The 14,102-nt window shown below is 41.1% G+C and overlaps 1 protein-coding gene across 1 annotated transcript in view; it reads left to right on the top strand.

Moving 5' to 3' along the window:
- COL22A1 (collagen type XXII alpha 1 chain) overlaps positions 1 to 14,102 on the top strand; it is a 1,250,061-nt gene that overhangs the window by 1,135,099 nt on the left and 100,860 nt on the right. Inside the window, exons 46-48 of the mRNA XM_069621676.1 lie at positions 4,537 to 4,650; positions 10,804 to 10,857; positions 11,756 to 11,809. Coding sequence (XP_069477777.1) covers positions 4,537 to 4,650; positions 10,804 to 10,857; positions 11,756 to 11,809 — 222 coding nt within the window. The remainder of the gene's footprint in view (positions 1 to 4,536; positions 4,651 to 10,803; positions 10,858 to 11,755; positions 11,810 to 14,102) is intronic.

Here is a 14,102-nt window from a genome sequence, read left to right as displayed (position 1 = left end):
AAAGTAGGAGACAGACTAGGGGTTGCCATTTCCAGATGTATTTATTTAAACTACATAAGACCATGCCTGACTTTCCCTATTCTAAGTGTTTCCATACATTACAATACCGAACTAGGGAGCCCGTCACCCATTTTATAGTCCAAAGTATCAATCTGTCCTCAGTCCAAAACTAGTCTATACTGACCACACCACGAACACTAAATAACTAAAGACCAGGAGAATAGAATCTTCAAATAGCACTTAGCTATTTCTTGTACCAGTTCATTCAGTTCTCATAGGGCACTTTTCCATGTCCCTTTTTTATCTCTCTAGGTACCTGGTTCCTGTGTACAATTGATAGACTTTTTTCTTTCTGCTAGTTCTTCCCCCATTGCACAGGACACCTTTGAGCACTTGCTATACCTTTATCAACATTAGTTTCATCAATGGGATCTGTGTCTAATACCCAGTGATTTGTCTGACTTTTCGTATATGATTTTGTCCACCTGCTGTCCACTCTCAGAAGAGTAGGCTGCTTTCCGAAGAGCTCATGTCTCTTCTCATCACTTGGTTCTTCATTAAGATGAGTAGGCTGTGTCCCTAAGAGTGTGTCACTATTCCTATGACTTGGTTCTTCACTGCGACAATTAGGCTGACCCTAGGAAAGCTTCTAATGTTTGTTGATTCTAGCCATTTTCTGTGACGAGTAAGAGTACTCCAATCATTATATTCAGTTTTTATGGGTTACCAAATATGGTTATACCAATCGTTATCAATGCTGCATTCCCTGGGGTTCCTGCTTTCCCCATTACCTGTAATGTAATAGGATCGCATCACCGGGTCGATGTTCTCTTTTTCTCATTCTCTGCATCTTGTTAGGAAGGCTCTGTCTCTCACGTCTGCTTCACCACCTTTGGCGTTTCTGTACCAATGCAGTATCGGCATGGAAAGGGTTTCTCTCCCCCTTCTGGCCACTGATTTCCTCTAATGGCCACCTATCGGCACTCTATACAAACAAACAAACCCCTGCTGGCCAAGTGCTGGTGGCGTGCAGCTCGCGCATTTCACTGTTTTGGCCTCCTTTGGCCAGTCTTCCTCCAACATCCCTTCTAGAACCCTCTTCTTCCTGCCAGATATTCTGCTCCTTCGGCAGTACGGCTCTGACAGCTTTTCTTCATGACTATTTGCCTGTGCGTGAAGCAGCATTCTCCAATGGATTTCGGTCTCCCTGACTCCACTACTTTGAAACTCCCTGGTCTTTATCTAATGCTCTGTTGCTCCTCCATGTTTTATGGCACTGTCCTTGGGGGCATCCCAAGCTTCCGGTTATAGCTCCTTTTCTGTGTTGGGGCATATTCATTATGACTCCTTTGGGTTTCTTAGTCCCAGTACCTGGTAGACACTTATTCTGCATTACACCATAGGTTTTACTGGTCTGATTATTAGATGGATATTTCTCTTTTTTTGACACATCACAATAGCAAAGAAGGGTGATTTCTCCAGGGTTTCTGTCAACCAGTTGGTTTGGAACATATCTATGAGTGAGATGGAAAGAGAGTTCCTCAACGGAATGCGAGTCCTTATTCCCAGGACAGGAGTCTCTACCTGTGAGATCCCACGTACCGCCACCCCTGGGGGAATATTGTGTAGCAGGCGCACTTCGCTAGCGTCACAAGAAAGGGTTCCCACCTGGGGTTGAAGAGACTAAATCCTTTGACTCCTCGAACCATGGACATATTGTCCAAAAAGTAGTAGTTGTATGAACATTAACTTAATTGGCTTTCGTAAGTTGTCTATTACTATAATACACACTGTAGGAAATGTGTAGTTGATTGTTTTGAGTTATCTTTTGATGATAGAGCAATTGTGTGCATCGGCAGTTATGCTTTAAGTCATCTTGTGAGACAGCGCTCAAGCGAAGGGATAGTTCAGATTTGAAATCCGTTTTTTAGACATGAGTGAAACCACAAGAAACGTTGCAAAACAGTGATTATTCTCAACAATATGATTATAAATTGATGTGTATCTCGAACCCTTATATTCTGGCATCACAAAATTAAACCCTTTCTCATCCTTCTCCTAAGGGTTGGGACATGTCAAAGGCTGTGTCTCCAAACCAAACAGGGTTAATCAAAAAATGTTGATTTGGGTTTGAAAACCATATATCAATGCACAAAATGTACTGTTACCTCAACCTAAGCATGCCATTCCATTGGGAAGCTTCCATAATACAGTGGCATGGCAGATAATAGCATAGCATTTCAGTCTGTTCAAATGTTCTTTAAATATAAAGATAGTCTTTTATATATGTAAATTACCACATTACAATTAGTGGTTAATTTGTATATCAGCAACATGTTACCATGCCTTTTAGCCTACCCCAGGCCCCCTGACCCCGCAAACCCCCAATTGTCTTACTGGGTGAATTGATACCCACAGCTCAGTACTAAAGTAGGAGCTTGGGTACTGCATAATGCAGGCAAAGTGTGCTTACTCCTAGCTGTCTGGATGAGCAATGTTTTCTCAGTTCAGAATGTAATGCTGCCATATTCATGGTATGTCTAGACATTAATATTAAGCAGGGTTTATTTTCAAAGCTGCTCTTCATTGATTACTATTGTTACACAGCAGTGCAAGCCATTAGTGTCGGGGCTTTCCATGTAATGCAAGGCCACATTCCCATATTGTGTTCAACTGTGAAAGCCAAATAATTGTAATGTAGCAGTTATGTGCCAAGAATGAATAATGTGGTTGGCAATGGCATATATGTTACTTAAATAATATTGCTACCTATGCCTGATTGACATCCCCCTTGACATATTGTCCCTGGTGCATTCTACTGTAGCGATCACTGCAGCAGTGTTGATTTCTATATGTCTTTTGTCCAGGGGATAGTCACTGCACATATTGTGCATGCCCAATCTTCAGTCAAAAAAGATGGCCACCATCATGTCAGATAGAGGCATTAAATCCCTCTTCAGGTTCTATGGTGTGAGGATGGAGAATGAGAGCATGTGGGTGGGGAAAACTTGGGGACACTGGCCGTTCCTGCCCAGTTCTAGCCACCCGATTGGGTGGCGAATAAAAGGATGGATCACATCCAAGAATGCTGGCTCATTGAGACTGTAAATTTTACTTCAATTTACTTAAGTGCCTCTCTGACGAATCTCGCTTGAGGCAATTGTATTCATTACATCTCAACACATCCAAACAGCACTGCAAATATCCCCATAGCTATTTACACAAAGTTATGTGACAAAATAACCTATCACTTCTCATAAACAGACTTCACATCTTCTTTCATGCTTTAATTCAATGTGCTGTCGTACATCAGTATACTGCTTGGCAATTTGGTGCAACGATTGCCTACGTACTGTGTAGCTTGATTACACTGACTACCCTTATCCATGCTACAAAAGTCCAATCCACTGAAACATGATTACTTCTCTGTACCATCAAGAAATCTACCAAATATCACAATTACCTCAACAAATAATTTGGCCTTTGGGTGAGCAAGATGCTAGAAAGCTAAGTTCATATTCACTTTCAGGAACACATATACCCAAACGTAGTTTATGTGACTTTGAATCAGGCTTCAGACACTCAACAGTGACTCAGTCCTTGCTTGACAGATTCTTACAGGGACCTTTACACCATGCTGCCCTGAGATTACAAAAAGCCCAAGCCTTCCTGGTTTTGCCTGCAGCATATGTATGGAAGATCACCATGTCCACCTGAAGTACCGGTCGGAGTATCTGATTCTACACAAAAGTAGATAAAATCCTTCTCAAACTGGAGCCAACACATTTACTTTGGAACACTGAAACTCAAAATTACCTTCTGGTTTTGTCAGGCTGCTCTTTGTCTCTGTCACTATGAAATATTATATGGGCATCAGTTGATTATCCAGATAAAAAAATCCTCTTTCATTTAAAAAAATATGCAGATGACTGCCTGATCCACCAGTAAAATGACCCAGGATAACTAAGTGCCTGAACAATATATTAATATAAATCAATTTAATGAAAGGAACATTGCACGCCCCAGCCCACTGAAAACATAGGTGTTACCAAGCTTGAAAGGAATCACCAAACCACTTTATTTTGAGTTGCCATTTAGAGCTTAAAGGGACTTCTTTTTGATAACTTAGTAACTATGTGTACACTGTTTCCCCAGGTAAAACATTGTTGAATTAATAAGATCACTTGTCTCATGAAGGCTACTTATTTGTTGCTGTAGCTGGGGATAGCTGAGGTGGAAATTCAGATGGTCCCAAGGCTAAGGAACACATAGGTTAAGGTGTTCTTTATATGATGAACCATGGCTCCTTCTCATCCTCTATTAGCTACAGGGTATTTAATTTAAGATATTTTGGATCTGCGTTTTTGAATTAAAGGCCCCAACACACATCATACAGAGGCTAACACAACTTTCCAGTTAGGAACTTGAGATAAAGAGAGATCATTCTGAAATGGCTTCAAAGGCACCTTGCAAATAAAGACATTTGTCATATCCTTCTGTTCAACAACATCAAACGTATTATTTTCTCGTTTTTAGGATATATGTACTGATTGCCCTCCTGGTCCACCTGGCCTTCCTGGAATGCCAGGCTTCAAGGGTGACAAAGGCCACCAAGGGCCTGCTGGAAAGGATGGAGCAGATGGGAAGAAGGTAAGGTGTTTAATTACTTTTTGAAGTAATCTAAACATGTGTTATGTATTCAGTAGCTACAGGCCAGCTATAGACATGTCACTAGTGCTATGCATAAAGGAGGATGTCTACATGAAGATGATCATGAAACAGGGAGGGCCTCTTAATGACACATCCATTCGGGCTGGTAATTATGTGCCAACAAGGATAGAATCTGTTAAAAAAGGGCAAATTATTTGCAACTCTTGACATTGACTATGCAATACTTGGTCACAGAGGATGTGACAATGAAGGCAGACCTGGAAAAGATTGATAAATCTGTAGGAACAAAAAACACTTGAAATTACTGGTGAATCAATGAACACATACACCTAGAAATTGTGGACAGGAGAGAGAGAGAGAGAGAGAGAGAGAGAGAAAAAGCAAGAGAGGAAGAGATGGATTATGCTGTGTGAGAGCAGGTCAGAGACACAGAGCTGGAGAGGGAATAAGGGGGAGAGAGGATACAGTGAGAGAGAGACTGGTAGAAAGAGATGTACGGAGAGACAGGGACATAGTGGACAGAAAAGAAAGAGAGAGAGAGGGAGAGAGAGAGGGGAGGGAGACAGTGGACGAATTTGTTTGAAGCGATCTGAGAAAGATAGAGGATGAGGACTGAAGAAGGGAGAAAGGGAGAGGGAGAAAAAAGATAGTGGGAGGAAAGAAGACAGATAGAAGGAAGAAAATTGGCAAGAGCACAATGACATTAGGACAGGTCATGATAAGAGAAGAAAATAGATATAAAAAAGAAAGAGACGAGAGGGAAAGAATAAGAGAGTCAGAGAGAGGAACAATGAAAGAAAGGGGCAAAGAGGGATTGAAAGAAACAACCAAAGTAAGAAGAGAGAGGGAGAGAAAGTTGTGGGAAAAAATGAAAAAATAAAGAGAGTCGGAAAGAAAAGCATGACAGAGAACAACAGAGTAGAATGTCTAGTAAGATGGATACAATTACAAATAAAGAAAAGGTTAAAAAGAGAGATAGGAAAGAAATGAAAAGTGGTAAAGAGGGCATGCATGCAGACATAACATCAAGTAAGGGAGCATAGATGAGCACGTTGGGACTATTGATAAAAGAGAAGGAGAGGCAGGCCAAGATTATTAAAGTGGAAAGTAGATATGAGATAATTTCAAACAGAATAGGAGCGGGTGGAGACTGAAAGAAAGGGAGTGAGTCAAAAAGAAAACTAGGGATATATATGTATAGAGAGAGAGATAGCGAGAGAGAGAGAGAGAGAGAGAGAGGATTGATAGAGAACAGATAACCATAAAGCTAGTTAAGGGGCAATATGGCTGATAGGCGAGAATGATACAAAGGAAGGGGATAGTTAAACTTTCCAATAGAAATTGGTAATGTTGGCGTTGAAGGAGTATTTTGGATCTAGAGATGGTGATATTAGTGAAACTAGACCATGGGATGGGAATTAAGATGTGACAGAGAAGTCTGAAACAATAAAACATGGCTGTCTGAAGTAAGCTATTAAATGGAGATGAGAGCATTTGGGGGTGGGGTTGAAGGGAAAGAGAGAGGCACAGGCAGGAGAGTGGGACTGGTGTAAGAAGTGGTAGCAGATTGAGATAGGCATAGGTGACAGGGAAACTGAAATAAATGCAAGCTACAAATAAAGGTGGAAATGATTTTCTTCAGGGATGTCACTTTCTGCAATGCTACAAGAAAGAGAAGAGTCAGAAGTCAAGTGTCATCCTATGTTGGTTTATCATCAGAGATCGTTAGCCCTCTGGCTTTCTTTGATTTGACACCACTGGCCAACTAGTTATGCTCCTAAAGAAGAATATGAGAAATACACCAGTCTGTTCTACACTGATATTTCGGGCAAACACATTCTTGAAGGAGGCATCACATAACCTGGAAACAATGAGACAATGTCCTGGTGCAATCCAACTTTTGCTAATGAATTTGAATTTGTATTAATTGTATTGAATTGTTATAGTGCTACAGGGCAAAACACGTTATAATTGTAATAACGACACAAATAATAGTAGTCTATCAATTCATTGGAGTTTAAGCAGACAACAGATAGCCCTTAAGACAAAAGCGACATTGAGAGTAAGAGTTCAGAGCAAAGATGAAGAGGAAGTGTGTGCCAATGCTTAGGTGCCAACAAGGTGAAATAATGAAAGCAGGATTGAGCACAAGAGAGTGGGGGACAGTTAAGAGGAATTGGGACTGTAATGGAAGAGTGCAACATGTGTAGTAGAATGAAACCAGAGAAGAGTGATAGAGAGGACCCATAATGGTTAAAAAAGAAATATAGGAAATTAAATAGTGAAGAAGATTCTAAGGACAGTCAGCAGAGGTAATAGAATTGCTGGACAAAAGATCAAAGAGGAGACACATAGAATAATTAGGAACAGAGTGAAGATGTGCTAGTTCATAAACTGGAAGACCAAGAAATAGACTTTAACAATAGATGTTTCAAGAGAAGATAAGAAAGGACACCAACGTGTTAGTATAGTGGAATGACAGAAATGAACAGAACCTGCAGATATTGAAAAGATGGAAATGACAAGAACGGGCCGTGGAGGATATATGAATAGAAAATGAGTGTGTCAAATCAAAAATGATGGCCAGATTATGGGCTGAAAAAGATATTTGGAGAGAATAAGGAGGAACATAAATGGATGAGGGTTGTAGAGGTGGACCGACAGTCAGCACAGTGGACGGTCAGTCTTGGACGGATTCAGATGTAAAAAAATATCAAAGATCCCGGATTGTACAGCAAGGAGACACTCTGTGAGGGTAAAATGAATGGAGTTAGTAAAGAAAGAAAAGGATAGAAGCATATGCGTGCCATCTGCATTAAGTGATATGAAAGCCCAAAAGGAAGAAATAAAAGAAAGCAGGGGAATAGTATAACAAGAGAAATGAAGAACACACAACACTAAACCCTGAGGAACAAAATATTGAGTAGGTGTAATTGGAGTAATAGGAATGAAACCAAACTAGTACTCAGCTCTTAAAACCAACATGAGAAATGGAAGGAAAACGGATAGGGTGATCAACAGTGTCCAAGGCTGTCAATAGATTGATAAAAATAAGCAATGAAGATTGTTTAGAGTAGCAGCAAGTAAGACGAGTCTTGGAGACAGAAAGATGAGATGTTTCCTTGGAATTAAAAGGTTAAAAACCAGAATGGTAGAGTCAAAGAAGATTGGAGTTCTTATGATGAATTGAGATCTGGGAGTAAGAAATACACATGAGAAGCTTAGAAAGAAATGGAAATATAGAAATTGGTTGATAGTTCGTTGGGCCCGAGGGATTGAGTGAAGGTTTTTTAACATAGGAAGGATAGAAGCATGTTTGAAAACAGAAGGAAAGATTGGGGTGCACCATGGGATATTGAAAGAATGACTTAGGCAAAACAAGAGGAGCATGGGGGTCAGAAGGAACAGAACTCAGGTGGTCTTTAGAAAGAATAGAGGCAGTCACAGTATTGGAAAAAGGGGAACAATTGCACATGACACAGGAAGGAGGAGGAGGAGAGAAAATAAGGTTAGAAGAGGAGGAAGAGGAGATGGGGGATCAAAGGAGTGTCAACTAGAAGTGAAATAGGAAAGCAAATTAGGGGCTGAGAGAAGAGATGATACTGCAGGATCAGTAGCAGGAAAAGAAATAAAGTAGTTTAGAGTCTCATTTAGAAGTCAGGCGTGAGATCAGAGAGAATCAACAAGATCAGCTTAGTGTGGATGTATGAAGATATCCTAAGAGAGAAAGATCAAGAGGAGATTGGGGTTTCCTCCAGTGATGTGCCACGCGACTCAAAATCCAACAAGCAAAGGGAGGATGGCATCCATCGTTGAGGTGGTTTACGTGATGGGGTGAAAGATGAAGAGGGTAAGAAAGTCAAGAGTATCCAACAAACCAAGCTAAGAGGGGGGTGTTAGGGTCAGAAAATATGGAGGACAAAGAGCTTTACAACCAAGAGAAGTGGTAACCGTATACAAAACAAAACAAGCCGTTTGAAAGAGCCAATGATCAGTCCAAAGAAAACTAAAAGAAGTGGGTTGATAGAAGTGGTGGAAGGGAACAAAAAAGAAGAAGGAAAGAAGGAAATCATTGGAAGAGTAACATGGGCAGACAGAGACAACGGAGCAGACAACAGCAGTAGGGAAAATTAAATCTAGTGAAGATATATGGGAAGGTAGAGTGGGGAAATGGAATAGAGGAAAGGAGTCACAAATAGAGTAGCGAGAAATAGAATAGTGGATAATGGCAAGATGACAGTTAAAATTGCCTAAAAGAAACAGAGGGAAGTCAGAAGGTAGAAGGAAAGATAAGAGAGTGTCAATATCTTCACAGAAAATTGCTATGGAACCTGAGGGCCGAATATATATTAAGAAAACTAAAGAGTGTCGTTTAGAATAGGATGTATACTGTTATTCAAACAGAATGAATGTGGAAGGATTGGAAATAGAGGGAGAGATGTAACTTCCAATTAATTAATCAATCAATCACACTTTAATTGGAATGGCTAAGAGTACTGTTCCTCTTTCTCTTTACTGAAACCAAAAACTTATTTAGCACCTAATATAATTCTAATTCACTATTAGTTATTTCAATGAAGAAGATGACTCTGTTTTGGTCATTCATTTCCATAAGTGCTAAGTCCCTTCCTTCTTGGAAGCACCTGGGGGGATAGATGTTTACACTCAGTTATTGCTGTGTTTGTAAAGGTTTAGCATAACCATCTGTTTCAGATCCCTCCTGTTAAATAAAATTAACAAAACAATAAATGCCCTGTTCGAGACCCTCGACATGGGGATGATTAGAACACAAACATGTATATTTACGTTATGAAATATGAGCTCAATCTGGCAATTGTAAGGGCATAATACAATTCATAGATGCTACTATATTGGGCAGCACATAATAATAATAATAATAATAATAATAATAATAATAATAATAATAATAATAATAATAATAATAATAATAATAATAATTCTAGCCACTGAAATATTTGATATCATTATTCCCACCGTCATGGCATCCAATGTGTTAACCCCCAAATGCTTTAGGGCTGAGTCAGCATTGCCTTAATTCAAACCACATGTGACTGCAGTTTGCACACAAATGCCAGTGGCAAGTGCTTAGCTATACCCGTCTGTTGCAGCTAAACAGTGGAACTCCCTGCCTCCTACCCTGAGAGCTGAACCGTCCTACTGGGTATTCTGCAAATCCCTCAGCACATGGTGATTTGCCTAGCATTGACTTCCTTTTCCTTGCCAACCGTTGTGATTTCTGATTAGTGCATCCAACTGGTCTTGTGACGTCCCTCTGGGTTGTTTGTGCGCTTTATAAATGTAATAAATAAACTTCAATGCAGTATCCCATCAAGGGAGATAGTGTAGAGTCTGTTGCTGAATCACTTGCGCGATTACGATGCGAGGGAATCAGACACGGCATAAGTCATGTCCTATATCTTAGACAAGAGAAAGTCAAACATCGCAGTGTTCTGGTGTTCACTGGGCTGTTAACAAGCAATCCTGATCCTCCATGTGTCATGACCTGCCAGACACCTGTAACTCATGCTATGCACAGCTATGCAAAAGTAAAAAAAAAAAGATTTGCTGTCCTCCATTGCCCTATCAATTAACAGCTATTGAAGCTTTCAGATTTAAGAATTGTCCTCCCTTATCGACCCTTCAGCACCAGCCCATGGATGGATTTAATGATGTATGCGTTCACGCTACTGTCATTATTATTTAAAGTGTCATATTATTTGGTTTCTTTGCACTGAATCAGCTCTGTAAAACATGGCCAAACTAAGATTTAGAAAACAGTGACCTGTGTATTAAAATGCACATTAAAAATAGGTAATTTTCCATGTGACGATGAGTGCAGTTTACATGCACACAACAGTGTAGCATAAAAGGGAGCGTTGAGAGTTTACTAAACTAGTAGAACGAGGGTATACATATATTGATTTTAAGTCTGGAAGTGAAGGTGGTGAGAAATCAATATTTCCATGAAAATCATACCATTCTTGTAATATCGAAATGCATGGTTGATCAGGCTAAGAAGCACAAGCTTGTGTGAGTAAATATTTCACATCAATTTTATCTGAAGCAAAGATACAGATATGATTATTTGTCTTGGACTTTCTATTGCTTCAGGGAGAAAGTGGACTCCGTGGGCTTCCTGGTCCCACAGGACTCGACGGAATGAAGGTGAGTCACTGGTCCACGCTATTCTGCACTGATTAAACATGTTTAGAAAGGGCCCCACCTATAAGGATGTAGGTGCGGAGTCACGCAAGTAGCATGCTATGTCACAGCAGGGAGGCCGGTATGAAGGCGGCGGACAAGTGATGTATTCAAGGCAGTGTGGACGAGCAAGCACCTGAAATCCTGGCTTGTGGTAAGGCCCCATGTTGTGTCAGCTGTGTGTCCATGTTGAATTCCCATTCTAGGATAGAGAGGACATAGCTTCAAGTGGCGATGAAGTTGGGTGACTTGTGGTTAGCAGACCAGTGGGAATCATAGCCTATATGTTAATATCTGGGGCTGTGAGTATGCTCGTCCTTTTTGCACAGACTTGCATAATGACCTGGCACTTAAGGGCTTGCACTTGTACACACCTTACTTTGGTCTCCGGGGCTCAGTTTCCTGGCTTGAGTCGAAGTTATGTTGAGAGAGCAATCACGCCTGTGATTGGGGGGTTGGGAGGGCTGTGTAGACGGTAAGATGTTTTGCAGGGGTAGCAATGTACCATGAATAAGCTATCATTAAGCAGATGGTCGTGTTACAAGTGACAAAAAGGGAACACATCTTTGTCACTGATGAGCAATAATGTGTGATTGGATGTAATAGCATATAAGATATTTACACAAAATATATTCAGGACAAAATGACACATTTACAAATATATGTGTCATTATGGTTCCAGTCAAACGTACATGTATGGTATAGCAAAGTTATTGAAAACTAAAAAAGTCGGCTCAGTGAAATGTCCAGTGGCAGCGCCTGCCATACATAAGATAATATAACATATGGCTTTTTTTAAATGTGGTTCTTCATGGCGAGCACTGTACAACAGCTGCATCATGTGATGTACTTTTCTTTTTAGGGGATGAAAGGTGATCGAGGAAGTCAAGGTGAATCGGGACAAAAAGGAGAAAAGGTAACACGTTGAAAACGTGCAATGTCACGTGACCTACTGTTTTAAACGTGCTTGTTCGTGCACCTGTCAGGAAGCATAAGATTGTTCTTCAAATATAATAAGGGTACACATGCATATTTTATTTTTAAGGCACATGTTGGTGCTATATCATTGTACTGCCAAGAATATGCATAGACAAGGAAACACACAATGCGGCAATTGCACGCAGAATCAGGCATCCTTGAGCTATGAACTATGGCAGTGAAACCAGATATGTAGACGGAGACTCTCTCTTAGGACAAAGCCGGCACAAACAAATATTTGTCCGATTCGCCCTCAAAATGGAGGCAAGTATTTGTGGATACCTTTCGACTCACAAATTATTAAGGAGCCGTGTCAAAAGATGTGTTTTTCTATTGCCATGTGTGTGTAGGTCACACACACAGCCCACATACTCACTCTGCCAGGCTTATTTTAACTCCCAAGCTGCCAGTAGCAAACTAGAGTAAACATATTAGAAGAGATGTGGTGCAGACCTGCTGCTTTTGTGCAATATGTGACATTAGTGCTATTTTGCCAATATGTAAATATAAGGCCTGATCCAGAAATATTTTCACTCAGGCAAGTAAGGAGATGATTGTGAGCACCGATCATTTGCACTTGCTTTCGTATATTTGATTTACAGAGCCTAAAAGCCAAAGGAAAGCAGGATATGAGCTATTTGGATCGCCTTTGAGATGATCATGTGCAAATGCAATTCACAAATATTTGCTTGAGGGCCTCTCACTAGGACACCCCAGATTTGCTCTAATTGTAGGTTTTGTGAATCTGATAAAAGGTTGTAGGTTACATCTGACATGCTCACAAGCATCTCCTGATTTGCTCCATTTAAATGTTTTATGATTCAGACCCTTAGTGTCTTTATAGACCCCTTCCAGCCTGATTGGCACCATCTACATAGAGTGAACATCCATTTCAAACTTCTATTTGGGATGCTATGCTGGAATTAGGTTATCTATATACAAACAACTCGATTTCTAAAAATCTTTTGAGTCTGATAGTCTAGAGGCCTGCAGGTAGCATGCTTAAACACTGCCACCCTCTCAAAATAGCCACTAATCCCCAATAGGGGGAACATGGGCATCTGGTCAAAGCCGGTGACAAAGGACCATGTCCTGGGCAGTGGGTCATTGTGACTAGTGGCCATGCCACACGACAGGCCATGCAAAGTAGAGACTGGGCCTGTCCTGCAACCAGACCCAGTGGCCACTTCACCTGCATAATGAATCCACAGACATATTGCGTTTCTCTTAAAATGCACTAAATATCCATCTATACAATGTATTCATAATATGTCACGTTATCATGCTTTCAAGGATATACTGGGCAGGAACAAATAGTTCCATGGTCTAGGTGTCATGAAGGTAAGCATGACGTGAGGAAGGTTAGTCAGGGTGCTGCAGGGTAGAGCCAGGTTTTCAGGGCCTTCCTGAAGGAGAAGTGATCCTCTTTGCGGCATATGCTGAGTGGAAGGGAGTTCCAGAAGTTGGGAGCTTGGACGGAAAACGAGGATCCTCCAACTCTGGTGGAATTTAATGTGGGGATCAAAAGGAGGAGTGCAGAGCCCGATTTGAGGTTGCTCACCAGTTGGTAACATGTAAGCTTGTGTTGGAGGAATTCAGGGCATGTCTTGTGGACGGCTTGGTGAGTAATGCACATGGCCTTGAAAACTGCCTATCTGCTGATAGGAAGACAGTGGAGCACCCTGATGGCAGGAGTGATGTGTTCTCTGGGTGAAAGGGCAAGGTGGAGCCCAGCTGCAGAGTTTTGGATCCATTGGAGCTTTCTGAGCTGCTGGGCAGGGATGCGCAGATGGCGGGATTTGGTGTAGTCTATGTGGAAAAAAATGGATTGCTGAGACTCTGTGAGGGTAGATTTGTCTGTGGATGCAGTGGTGAACATTTCATGATCTGGATACAGCATTGATGTGGTGAGAGAGTTTTAGATCTGAGTAGAAAGGTGCATCCCACATTCTTTACTGAACTCGATGCCGCGGTGGGATTCCTAGGGAGGGTGGTCAGGGGGTGGGTTGCGGGCTGAGCGGAATTAGCAGCAGATCAGGATTTTGGTTTTTACCAGGATTGAGGAGGAGGTGGTTAGCCTTCATCCAGTAGTCAATCTCAGTCAGGAGGCCAGGTCAGGTTCGGAGGAGGCCAGGCTTTTGGGAATATTGAAAATTATTTTGAATGTCATTAGCGTAGTTCTAGAAGGTTATGAGCAGATGAGTGCAATTTGGGGTCTTATGTAGAGGTTG

This window comes from Ambystoma mexicanum, chromosome 5q, assembly GCF_040938575.1.
Source record: "Ambystoma mexicanum isolate Mex_15411 chromosome 5q, UKY_AmexF1_1, whole genome shotgun sequence".
NCBI classification, from domain to species: domain Eukaryota; kingdom Metazoa; phylum Chordata; class Amphibia; order Caudata; family Ambystomatidae; genus Ambystoma; species Ambystoma mexicanum.
Note: the sequence above shows the minus strand (reverse complement) of the source record. Positions and strands in the feature narration are given on the sequence as shown.